Source organism: Vicugna pacos, chromosome 4, assembly GCF_048564905.1.
Source record: "Vicugna pacos chromosome 4, VicPac4, whole genome shotgun sequence".
Lineage (NCBI taxonomy): Eukaryota > Metazoa > Chordata > Mammalia > Artiodactyla > Camelidae > Vicugna > Vicugna pacos.
In genome coordinates this window covers 763,606-776,752 of record NC_132990.1, presented here as the reverse complement: position 1 = coordinate 776,752, position 13,147 = coordinate 763,606, and the positions used below count along the sequence as shown (strand labels likewise).

At 47.1% G+C, this 13,147-nt stretch overlaps 1 protein-coding gene across 1 annotated transcript in view; it reads left to right on the top strand.

The window, feature by feature from the left end:
- LOC140696223 (unconventional myosin-XVI-like) overlaps positions 1–13,147 on the top strand; it is a 211,129-nt gene that overhangs the window by 131,389 nt on the left and 66,593 nt on the right. Inside the window, 1 exon segment of the mRNA XM_072960641.1 lies at positions 11,469–11,565. Within this exon segment, the coding sequence (XP_072816742.1) occupies positions 11,469–11,565 (97 nt within the window).

Sequence of the window (13,147 nt, the reverse complement as noted above, 5' to 3'; positions counted from 1 at the left end):
ATCTGCTCAATTGCAGATGCCTAATTTATCCCTCCCCACTTTCCCTTTGGTGACCACACATTTAATAAGCTTTTTCTGCCCTGATTTCCCCTAAGCCATGGAACAGTGACTGGCAGGCATTTAGGCCCGTGTGGAACATGCTTGTTTTGCAATGTTATGTCATTTATGTGAAGGGAAAGCTTTTGAAACTAATTCTAAGTGGAAAAGTAAATGGTAGAATCTGATTTTCACACGTTTTATAAGAATCAGCTGGCTATAGGAGGATTTCTTCTGTGGAGTTATTCGAATGCTATATTCATGGTAGAGCCATCTGGAGGGCTGATGAGCAGAGAAACAAATCTGCCAGAGCCGGTTCCCGCGACGGTGCCCGGGGACCGCTCCCGCCCCGGCACCGGCCGGCCAGGGAGGAGCCAGGGCTGCGGGGCGGGCGGCCCCACCCAGCAAGGCTTTCACAGCAGAACGGTTCACTGTCTTTCCAGACAGGTTTCTAGAACTGTGGGGGTGGAGGCAGCTTTGTGGACAAAGAAGAGTGTCCTTGGGCCCTCGAAGCAGGTGTTCATGACCCCTGTTCCAGGACCTCCTGGAAGGAGAAGTTTAGATGATAACCTTAGCAAGAGTCACGTATCCTTTAACACTGCAAGGATGGGGAGTCAGACGCAGGAAGGCTTCCGGTGACTCATCCAGGATGCTACAGGCAGGAAGTGAGAAATGAAATTAGAACTTTAACTGTATCTCAGCTACCCACGGGATAGGGGTATGATGCTGAGTACTGTGTGTGTGTGTGTGAGAGAGAGAGAGAGAGAGAGAGAGAAAGGGAGACAGACTCTGAGAGAGATAACCAAAGACAAAGTCCAAATTTAATGAAATTTATTTTTCCTGTTTGTGTTTATTCATTCACAAAAAGTAATTGCAATAATTATTTTCTTTATCATCATCCTCTAATGTCATTTTCAATTCGATTTCATTGCTGGTCTTTGAAGGATTCACTCCTCCAGTGCAGAGAATTGCAAGATTAAGATTTTACCATAACATTAAATAAAATCAGTTGGATGAAGGATTTATTATTTCATTAATCTAAAATAGTCCAGTAGGGAAAAGATAATAAAAGTAAGAGCAAGAAACTGTTAAAGTTTGAAGCACCCGCCACTTTCTGTACATTTTCCAGGACAAGACAATTGTATTAGGGCCGTTGGTGCTTATTAGTACAATAAATTAATGGTTTATAGGCTTTGTTTTATTACTCAAGGAGCACTTCGTAAATCAACTGGAAGGTGCAAGCTAGAAAAGAGTCTGTGAAATTACTCCTTTTCTCATACTCCTCCTCTTTCTCTGGCATTATTAATGTTGAAAATAATAAAAATTAGCAATCTGAGAGTATCTCTTGGTACTGTGGGCATGATATCCAGGAATTGCTATATATATACTTATATTTATTTCCTTTTTTCTCTTGTACTAAAGACATATATACACACAGATGTATGAATATAACTTTGTACTAAAAGCACTCCATCTTCATAAGAAACTTGAAAAATAGAGAAAATTAAAGAAGAAAATATAGATCACCCATAATTGAACTACCTAGAGACAGTAGTACTCCAAATGCTCACTCAGTTTTTAAAAAGAACATTTCAGATGTTTGATTCTTGGAAAGTATGTCTCTTTCCCTTTCACCATGAATTTTATTGAGGACAAACAGGACTTCTCTTTTTTCCTTATATATTGTCACACATGTGTGTGTGTTTCACTCTTACTTCCCCTGGGTCTGGGTCATAATAGACACTCAACCAGTGTTTGTTGAATGAATGAATGAACCGACTTCCCACCTGTTACCACACGTTCCTTAGGGACCCACAGTCAAGTCCTGCTGATATGTGTGATGGTTTCTTTTTTAAAGCAATTTTGTGTTTTCCCTCTCAGCTTCATTGAACAAAAGGCCGAGTGTAATATGGCACTCAACAATTGTGATGTGAAAACTGCCTACTCTTAATCCAATTTTCATGCCTTAGAAATCAGTCTGCCTTCCTCCGATTCCAGGTCTGTTGATTGAGCAAGTCAGTAAACGTGTGTTGAGCCCCGTTTTTGTCCTGAAGTCACACGAGGCAGTTGTCAGGGGACGGTAAGGAAGAACGCTGTGTCCCCCAGCACAGGCCTTAGGTCTAGTCAGGGGGTGGGGGTGGGGGGGCATAAGTAGTAAACGGATAGTTACAGGTTAGGTTCCTGTAATCCCTCACCTGGAGGGGACCACCGCAGACCCCGTGATGGCCAATCACAGTGTCCCTAGTTCAGGTGGCAGTGATCATAACGGGTGTCTCCAAACCCGACAGGCTCTGGCTGAGCTCTGAGGGCAAGAAGGAGCCAGTGACATGATGGGGCAGGATGCAGGATTGGGGTGGGAGCAGGGAGTGCCAGACCCAAGGGGGAGGCTGCCCGGGAGAGCTGAGGGGGGCAGGATGGTGGAGCCCTGGGCTCCGGTGAGAAGGGGAGAGAGGACGCCGTAGGGCAGTGTTCTTCGACCTTTGTCATCTCACCGTCACCCTCCTCCACCCAGAGAGAGAAATAAGTCAGAGAATACTCCTGGGAGACAAAAAGATTCTTAGCTGTCACAGTGGCTGGTGGCCCTTCAGTGAACAGCCTTCCTGGACAACCTGGCCTCTCAACAGCCACTGGGGGGGTGGCGGCCACGTCCGGGCCGAATCCAGCTCCACCTCTTGTTCGCCGTCTAGTCTTCGTGTGCTCACTCAGCAAGCCCTCACAGTCATGTGCCACGAACCCTGTTGCTAAGGGGCTTTTTGCGCATCAGGAACCAACTTCACCCTCTGGGCAGAGTCTCCCGGCTGAGATGGGTTCTCAGAGGGACGCAGGGGCCAGAGCCCGCGGGACGTGTGCAAGCAAAGCGCAGTGTTCTACTTCAAGTTCAACCTGAAGCCATCAGTAGGGCGGCAGGAGGGTGTCAGCGTGATCTGATTTATGCTTGAAACATGAAAAAATGCACTGTTGGAACACAAGACCAGAGCCGGGAAGCCAGGCAGCGAACCTAACGGAGGAGTAGCCCAGGTGAGGGGGCGCAGCGTGGGCAGGGCAGGGGCCGCTGGGGCCGCTGGGGGTGGCCGGGACCCTCCCGCTCGGCCCGTCGGGCGGCTCGCCGCTGGCTGAGACCGGGCCGTGCTCCGGCCCCCCCTCACGAGAGCGAGCCTGGCGGCCAGGGGCGCGCGGGACGCTCGGGGCTGGGAGGGGCTGGGAGGGGCCCGGCCCCCGGGGAGGAGAGCGCGCGAGCCGGTTCGGCCGGATTACGGGGCGCGGCGCACAGCAGCCGCGGACACGCCACGGAGCAAACGTTTGGGGAATTAGGAAAGCGAGGTTTTTTAAAAAATATCTACACGCACTCTTAAGGATGAGCCATGTAAGACCAGATGCCCGGGCGAAGGGCCGGGAGCCTTCCCCTTCCCGGGGCAGCAGGCGCCGAGGGCTGCGCGCCCCCAGCGCGCCCCCAGCCCGGCGGGCGCGGCGCCGCCTCTGCTGCTGCTCACACGTCACACACGCTCCGTGCGGCAGGTGACCGTCGTCCGCACCACTGAGGCCGTTTTGTTAGAAAGACAGACTGAAGGTGCTTCGTGCATGAAGGTGGTAGCTCACCCCTGCGGTGTCCTCTGAGCTTTCGGGGCCAAGCGGCCTCGTTAGGGTTTGGCTTTGGCTGCTTCTCACAGTGGGTCACTCTGGGAGGAGGACAGGGGCTTTCTCTTTTAAGCGTTCTTGACCACACTGATACGATTCCCGTAATAAAGTGACACGCAGGCGCCCATAGTGAGTAATTCACTGCTACGCTCAAAATAGTAGTTTTATTCCTCAGTGCTTGCTGTACAGGTCAGACCACTCTAGGTGAGAGTAATTAATTTTTCTTAACCTGTAATTATATGTAATTCGAACCAAACCACCTCCTTCAAATACCAGAAGATACAGCGCTCTGCTAGATGCGTGTGGCTGTAATTATCTTTTCTGTGCTGAAGCTAAACTTCAAGAATAGTCTATTTATAACAAAGAGAAAAGAACTGTGTTTTAGTCCAAATGTATCATTTGAGGATGTTTAAAAGTACATTCAGAGCCAGACTGAACATTAGAACATTTCTACCATGAAAATGTAAAATACCAAAATATTAGTAATAAACAGAAATAGGCAAAATTGTGGTCTTCTGTGGAAACTTCAGGAATCAAGGACGCAAATGGGGGAAATATGTGAATTAAACCTGGGAAAGATCGATTTTAGTTAAAATGGTTGTTTTACTGAGATTCCTGAAAGGACAGACCATGTTCTATTCATCCTCGTGGTCCTAGAGCTTGGCACAGTGGCTGGTATTAGGAAGGCCCTTGGCAAATGTTTGATTTATGAATGGAGGGATGGAGGGATAGAGGAGTGGATAGATGGGTGGATGGAGAGATGGAAGGATGGAGGGGTGGATGGGTGGATGAATGCATGGAGGGAGCAATGAAGGGATGGATGGGTGGATGGATGGACAGAAGGATGGATGGATGGGTGGATGGATGGAGGGAGGGATGGAAGGATGGATGGATGGGTAGATGGATGGATGGTTGGATGGATAGATGTAAGGTTGGACAGATGGATGGGTGGATGAATGCATGGAGGGAGCGATGAAGGGATGGATGGGTGGGTGGATGGACAGAAGGATGGATGGGTGGATGGATGGAGGGAGGGAGGGATGGATGGAGGAATAGATGAATGAATGGAGGGAGGGATGGAGGGATGAATGGATAGAAGGATGATGGTTGGATAGGTGGGTGGAGGGATGGATGGAAGAGTGGATGGAGGGAGGGATGGAGAGATGGATGGAGGGAGGGTCAGATGGTGGATGGATGAAGGGATGAATGGATAGATGATAAGTGAATAAATGGATAGGACAGACAGATAGTAAGGTAGGTAGTTGAATTAATGTGAAGCCAGAAAGCCAGGAAGGAGATGAGATACAATGCATGTAAGCACTATGTGAAATGACGAGGCAGCAGGAATGTGTGAAGGACGGCTCACAGCGAGCATGTGGACATGCTGGGGTTTGGGGGGCTGTTTCTGTTTGGAAGGGATTACCTGGGAGGTACGGAAAGTATGTTGCATGATGAAAGCAGAAAGAACTGTGCTTTAAAGGAGTACAGTGACATCTCAGATCAGCAGGAAGGAAAACAAGTCTGATGGGAGAGTGACACAGACATCAAAACACATGAAAGTGTGTGTTGTTCTTATCATTGTAAATAAAGCTATTTTAGAAACCGAACAGACTGACACTGGCAGGGCACTTTAAGAGGTACCGGGGCATCTTGTCTGAAATTCTAACACTGCAGTGAAAGAAGCTGAATACTTTTAATGCAGTTATGACATTATGCATCTTGGCTTTAAACAGGACATATCTATTTGAATAGTGCTGATGTTTTTAGAGCAAGGGAGATTAAACTTTTTAAAGACTAATTTTTTTATCTGTAATAACAAAGAGAAAGCATGTTGCAGGAAAAATATAAGCATTCCCCATAAACCGTTTCTCATTGAAATATAATTAATAAAGTATCATGAATGAAATCCGCGCAGTAACTAGAGACCCAGACACAAAGCAGGACAGCTGACAACAGTGGCGGCCGCGGCGGAGTCATCAGTGAGAGCTCTGTGCGTCAGGAGCTGTGGGCCCGGGACCCTGCCTGCACAGGTCTCACTCGGGTTGTCTGCTCTCAGGGAGGAGGGGGGGTTGGAATAAGGATCAATGGCACCTCTTTTAGAGGAGTAAAAAGTGTTAGGTCTTCCGAGGTGAGGAAAGAGCATATTATGGAGGGCTGTGGACACTAAACTCAAAAGTATGCTTTTGAGCTTACAGGCAGTACAGAATCAGTGAAGGTTTCTGGAACATTGATAAATTGGAGGCTGTATGCAAGGTGAGTCAGCGAGCAGGTAAAGAATTAGAGGACGCGGTAAGCTCTAGATTTGCGTTTGCAATGATCCTACACCAGACTGTGATGGCACCAGAAATACGGAATTTAACATCTCTGTTTCTTGAACAGCACTGGGTGCGTTTCTATAAAATGAATGAATCCATATAGTTTCAATAGACTTAACTTTTTAAAGATTCAAGTCTTTGAAATAAATTAAAACTCACATATCTGAGTTCACATTACAGCTAGTGTCCACTCAAATCGCTTTCTTTGAAATTCCGCTTCCCCCATTTTATCATTCCGTCTGCTTTCCTTCACATATTAAGATTGCCAATTATGACCTTTATATTTTTCCAACATTATCCTAGCCTACAGGTATTTCACAGTCAAGCTGAACATTCAGACAGGTGGACCAATAATGACAAAACCAGGAATTCGGTGGTATTCTGGAGATATCTCACGGTCTATTAGTGACATAGATAAGCTGTTTTAATGAATTTAATTTACAAGCTACACGCTAGACTGAGAGCTCGTGAAGCCATCTGTGTTTTGAAGGATGAACAGGAGCTTATCTAGTAGATGATTTAGAGAAAGGTAAGAAGGAAAAATAAATAGTCTATATTAGGCTGGAGGTGGGAAAAGCAAGTTCCCATTTTGGAACAGTAAGAAATATGATTCAGTTTGAGAACAGATAAACTGGAATGTACTGAAGAAGGCTCGTGCGATAGGAAGTCTAGTAATATTTCAAAAGAATCTGAGCATTATCCTGAAAATCATGACCTGCTATTAAATAATTTTAAGCATGAAAGTAACATAATGAGATTGATGTTCAGAAAGATCACTCTGAAGGTAATTTTGCCCATGATCCCCCAAACAGCAAGGGGTGGTCACGTGGTGGGTGTCCCTGAAAAGGTGAGGCCAGTGATGTGCACCCCCTGCCCTGGAAACAGGAAGTGTGGGTCCCTGCCCTCCTCCTTTGTCTGCATCTCCGTGATCGGAAGCAATCGGTGAGGAGTTGGAGGCGGAGGACCCCCAGGTGCCCTCGCTGCCTCTCCAGTTCAGCCTCCAGGCCACCCCGCCCCATGGCAGTGGTCCATCCAGCCCTTGTTTGTGCTCCCACAGCCTACACCTCTTAAGAAAAAATCCCCGAAAACTGGAAAACGGGAACTGAAACTTACGAAGTCATCCATGACAGTTTTGCTTAATCTTTTAAAATCTGTCACTTCAAAAAGAAAAAGAAAACTGATTGTTTTCAAATAAAAATGGCGCTGACTCTAATTCACAGATGGTTTACTTTCACAGGAGTCAGGATGACATTCAGGTTTTAATCTCAGATAGGAACGCTGCATCAGGGAGGGCACGGGGAGGGAGGACGGGTCAGCCTCTCCTTGTCTGGCTGTGAGAACGTGTGTTTGTAAGAGAACGCAACCCCAGATCAAGACTGTTGGTGATCTGAACGTCTGGTCTCAGGCAGGCGAGCCTTAATTGTTGGATTTGATTCACGGCACTGACTACAGAGTAACTGTACGTGAATTCATTACATACACAAAATCAGACTCTTAGCCAGTGTCACTAACAGACAATGTAAATCCCTGGAAAGTTAGAATCCATGTGATCTTGTCCGGGTTTTCCTGGTAAAGATAGGTTCCTAGGTTTATGTCCCACTAATCTTTAGCGTCGGTGAGAGCAGGGGACTAAAATGTATTATTCAGAATGGTTTCTGAGGAAGGAATCTGAAATACTACTGAGTGGCTAATTTCATTCTTCAAGGACAGAAGAAGTGTTGACGACAGCCATGGCATCTCTAAAAGGCCGGCAAAGCCAAACAAGTGCTCAAATTTCTAGTGAGCATCTCCAAATACAGGTCATCTGCCAAGAAGTCATATGGTAAACAGTAAAAATTAAAAACGAATGAATGAATGGATGAGCGAGCCTGCTGGAAACTGTGAAGTCCACCCGAGTAGCTGAGTGAAGAGTCTGTTAAAACTCCCTGGCTGTGAATGCGGGCACCGCACCCAGCCGCTGCCTCGAAGTCTGCAGCTGTGTCTCCACAGGACACTTGCAGCGTGGATTCAGCGTTCCCCCCCACCCCCACCGACTCAGAAGCCCAGAAGCCCCCCTCACTTACAAAGCCCTTGGTTTTACTGCGGGAGGGAGAATTTTCATGGGCATAACGACCCCAGAAAGTCACCTTTTTCCTCCCTCGGAGCCTGGCCTGACTCACAGATCGCGTGTGAAACACTCAGACCCCTCTTAACTGCCATTGTCGGCTACTATGAAATCCCTAATGTTTGGGGAGAAAAACCCATTTTCATCCATATTTACTCCCCTTCCAAGTGAGCGGCCATCTGTAAACTGAAAACTGGCTGTTCCCTGAAAATACTCTATTACAGGGCTTCTCTTTCACTCATTCTCCTCGTGTGAGTGCAGGGGAGGGTCGGCTGAGTCATCGCTCCCCAGCCTCCTGTGGTTCTTCCTCTCCTTCCTCCCATCTCTTGGTCTGTGGCCTCTCGACTTCCATGACTCACCCCCAGCTCGCTGAATGACCTCAGGCTCTGGCTTCTGCCTTCATTGTCCATCGCACCGTATTTCCCTCCTTGACGACATGATCATCTGTCGCTATGACTCATCTCATACCAGGACTTCGCAATTCCTCATCATCTGTTTCTAATCTGAATCCACCTTCCCCGCAGTCCTACCACTTACGAAGTTCCAGAATATGTCCTCATAATCTTCAGGAGATATAAATATATATGTGTAATGGCAAATGCACGGCATGGCACAATAAGAGAAATAAAGAATCGTTTACAGTGTGCTCTGGAAATACAAATGAAGGTCATCCAGACCCGTCTGGAGGCAGAGGAATGGGTATCAAAGCTCCACTCCTGGAAGTGGGTGAAGGGTTGACAGCAGTCAGCTAACGGATTAGCGACAGCCGTAGACTCTTCCAAACCTAAGTCGTTCATTGCGTTACAGTGTCCCACCCCATAAGGCCAAGCCCAGCACCCCATTCTCCAGCCACATTTCAGCAGGAACTTTATAAATTTCAAATACAATTTCAAAATTATTTTTATTAAATGTAGACAGGATCCTCTTTAAATCTTCCAGTGTGTACATGTTGTTCGCAGGAAAATCCCCATGTTTCCAGGATTATTCTTCACGATGTGGCCCCTACTCGGACCTGCAGTCTCTTCCCCCATCGCTCTGCACACGGCTGTGCATCAGGCGACTTTGTTGTTTTCTGCTTCTTGCCTAGTTTTTCTGTCCCACGTTTATCTCCCCCCAACCCTGGAAAATTCCTGTTTGTCTTCAAGACTAACCAGCTTAGACAGTGTGCATCTCAGTGAGTTCTGGCCCATCCTGGTGAGCACTCCCTCTCCGAGGGCCCGTGGGCGTGGCTCTGGCATCACCCCGAGCAGGCGCTCTTGCTGGGTCTGCTCACTGCTGACCCTCCCCAGTAAACGAGGAGCCATTTGAGAGGGAGGACCTCTTCCATATCCCCAGATCTAGCACAACTCTCAAGGTAAACCCACTTCGGGTTTTGGGTGGTTGTTAGAAACGCCACTAGAAGAGATCTTAGTCATCCCGTCCCACAGTCTTCCTGCCAAGGGTCTCTGTTGAATGAAGAAGGTAGAATTAGAACCCAGTTCTCCTGTCTCCATGCCGGTGGTCTCGTCCCCGGGGCGTGCCCTGCCCTGTATCAGCTCTCCCAGTGGTCACTGCTGGTTCTCCTCATTCTGTAGCTTTGGTGCCCAAAAGTCTTCTGGAGTTTCATTTTGGAACCCAGGTTTGCATGGATTTCGCTTTTGGGATTCGGGTTCCTGCAGTGAGTCGACAATGAACAGAAAGATGACATGCTGCCTCCTCCCAGCGCCTGTCTCAGATCTGCTCCGCAGTGCACACAGACAGGACCAACTGTTCTTCCTGTTGGCTGCCAAAGGAAGTCAGCAGATGGGAAGGAAAAAGAAATGAATTGTGGAAAATAACTAGGAAGAGAGAACGGCAATACAATGGGGGAAAAGCAACAGTTCACTGTGGCCGCCCACTCCAAAGACTATCTCGGATTTCAACTGACTAAAAGAAAAGGAAATGAAGGAGCACGTGTGGTCAGCCAGCCCCCAAACAGGAGAGCGGTCGAGAGCGCGCTCAGTCCATCCAGCCAACTAGCCTGGCTGCCAGGACACAAAATTCCGATCTCATGCAAAAGTGTGTTTCAGTAAGACAGCAGATCATGGCTATGGGGAGAACTAGACGGAAGGGTGAGGCGTGACAAGCTATGTTTGGAGTAAACTCAGTTTCCCTACAAAGAGCCTCACAAACCATCTCTGGCCAAGCGCTCTGAAGGCAAGTCTGACCGATGGGCCATCCTGGCACCTCACGGTGTGTGCATCCGGGCCCGCTTTATGTGTCCCTGTGATGCTGACACAGGCTGTGGCATGGCTCTGTCCTGCAGCCCACGCCTGGGGACACACGTGCTAGTCTTCCTCTACTTTTCAGGATGTTTGTCTCGAGCGCCAAGGGGAGGACTGTGAATGCACCACGAGGTTTGCCCGGACAGTGTCTGCTCCTCATCTAACAGAACCTCGCGTCTGACTTCCATGGCGTCCCTTGGTCACAGTCCCAGCTCTCCTGCAGTTACTTGCGTCTGCAACCCCCCCCCAAAGGCTGTGAGCATCGTTGCGAAGGGCGTGCCTCACGCCTGCTGCGGTCCTATGAATTCCTGGAAAATGCACGTGACGCACAAGAAACCTATTTTCACGATGCACAGATGTGGCTTGCTGTCACATGTTTTTGAGAATTTTCTTTGGCAGCTGTCCTTATCAATAACACGTTTGGACAGGCTTACCTAGATGCGGAGCTTTTAGTAAAAAGTGATTTGGTACACGCTGAAATTCCCTTTTTAAAATCCTACATGAGAATATTCATCGTACAGCCCCCGGGTATGCAGGCATTTGGGGGCCGACTGCTCAGGGGCGACTGTTGAGGCTTTCCACCTCTATGCTGAGCTTCTTAGTTGCAGTTGCATAAGCTTCTAATGTATAATATACACGGTGTAGTGGAAAACACAACTGCAACGATTCTGTGTGTCAGCTTTAAGTTGTGTTGGTTTTGGTTTTGGTCTTTTTGTGTGTTCGCGTTTCCTTTTCATAGTCTCAGCCTCCCTGCTTTGAGTCAAAGAAAGAAAGGGATTGTGAAAGGCAAGACGGGGTTTAGCCCTGGAGTTTGGGAATTCACTCACAGGAACGGTTGACTCTTCCCACAAAGGGTCAGGGCCAGTGTTTGTCTCTTGCACCACACAGTACAACCACAACTGCAGTGTCTGGGTATTTGCAACCATTAGTGACCATGTACGCACAGCAAACATACTTATTAGAACAAACCCTTTGGGATTTTAACTAAATGTAATCGTGTTAAAAAAATAAGGATGATGTACTGGAATTAATTTGTTAGGTTTGTTTCTTCTAATCTTCTTCTGGAAGATTCTCTTGCCTGATTATTTCCCCATCTTCATGCTGTTAAATGTTTTCCTGCTGTTTGCATTTTAGATCGGAGTTCGCAAAGTGTTTCTGAAACACTGGCATGCCAACCAGCTAAATGACTTGTGCCTGCAGCTGCAGAGAAAAATTATCACCTGCCAGAAAGGTAACAACTCCACACTAACGTTTCAGAACTTTGTTAAGGTGTGAAATACAAAATCATTTAGTGCACCCCCGAGTTTAAATGCTTGTGATGCCTGCGTTATAGTGGACCCTGACCCAGCACTGTGTCCATCCGTCCCTAACCCTGGGGTTAGCTAGGGTTAGCTAGGGTTGGAGTTAGGGTTAAGGTTAGGGCTAGACACTACGTTCAGGCAAATAAATAGATTTAGGAATTTAGGGAGCTTTATGGCTAAGTTTGCTATTTGCCTCTCTAAATCAGTGTGCAGGGTCGGCTCCTGCTTTGTTTGGTGGTCATTCCGTCTGCAATTCTGTATCAAATTTTCACCTAAGTCATGATTTGGAAGAGGGGATACACATATCTTTTAATTTATGCATCCCTCACCTTGAAAATATTCATGCCTGTTGATCCTTCAAGAAGCACAGGACAAGACGAATGTGCCTTTCCCTCACCTTAAAAATATTCATGCCTGTTGATCCTTCAAGAAGCACAGGACAAGAAGAGTGTGCCTTTCAACCCACAGTGACGAAAAAACGAAAACCAACCGACAGCAAAATCACGTGGCCCTCAGGTGCTGCTGTAGAGCCGGCTCCCGGGTCCGCTCGAGTTGGAGGACTGCCACCCCAAGCAGCCAGACCTCCTCGCTGTCATTCTGCTGTGCCTTGGGAAAATCCTTGCCTTCGTTTTTCCTTCGTGAAGGGGTGATAATGTTTGGGCTGTTATCTTTGATAGCAGACAGTATCTATTTCATTTTAACTTTGAGGACGTCCATGTAGAATTTTTTTTTTATTGAAACCCAAGTGACCATCGAAAATGGGTACATTTTAAAAATCATAACTGTGCTCAGGCTGCAAGGGGGACCGCTCACAAGGCCAGCGCTCGGCCCCTCGGCCACGGGGTCAGCTGAGAGTTCCACCGGACCCTGCGTCACACGCACACAGGGCGGGTGTCAGATTCCCCTGGAAATCCTCCTGCGTGAAGGATGTGTATGTGCCCTGTCTTCCCTCGGGGTGCCCACCAGAGATTTCTCTCGTAGTGGGTTACAAATATTAAATTGCTGTGCCCTACGGACCTGAATGACAGGAAGTGAGCAGGCCTCTGGTTCCATCTTCACCTCTAATGATAAAAATCGAGAATGCTTTTTGAAAAAAATGGCATCAAGATAAAAACCGTAACTTACCATTGCATCAATGAAATAATGGCTATCAAAGCATTTTTTTTTAAATTACAGGCTCTTCAATGCAAAGCGTTAATTATTGATTTTTATTTTTACATTTCTTGGAGCCGTTGCTTCAGTACTTGGGGCTAGTATGAAATTTCCTCAGAATTTATATCATCTGGAGTCATTTCCAGTTTTTCTAGAGTTCTCATTTTTTCTTTGTAAATATTGGGTGGAAGACAGCTGTAACTTTCCATCTTAAATTTAATCATTTCAACTTCAAATTATTCCTAACAGAAGTTCCCCTCTGACTGTAACGCATTCACTCCATCCTCCGTGAAATTGTCAGAAAGAACAAGTATCAATTATCTATTTGTGGCAAATGTATCTGTATTATCTCTTATAAAA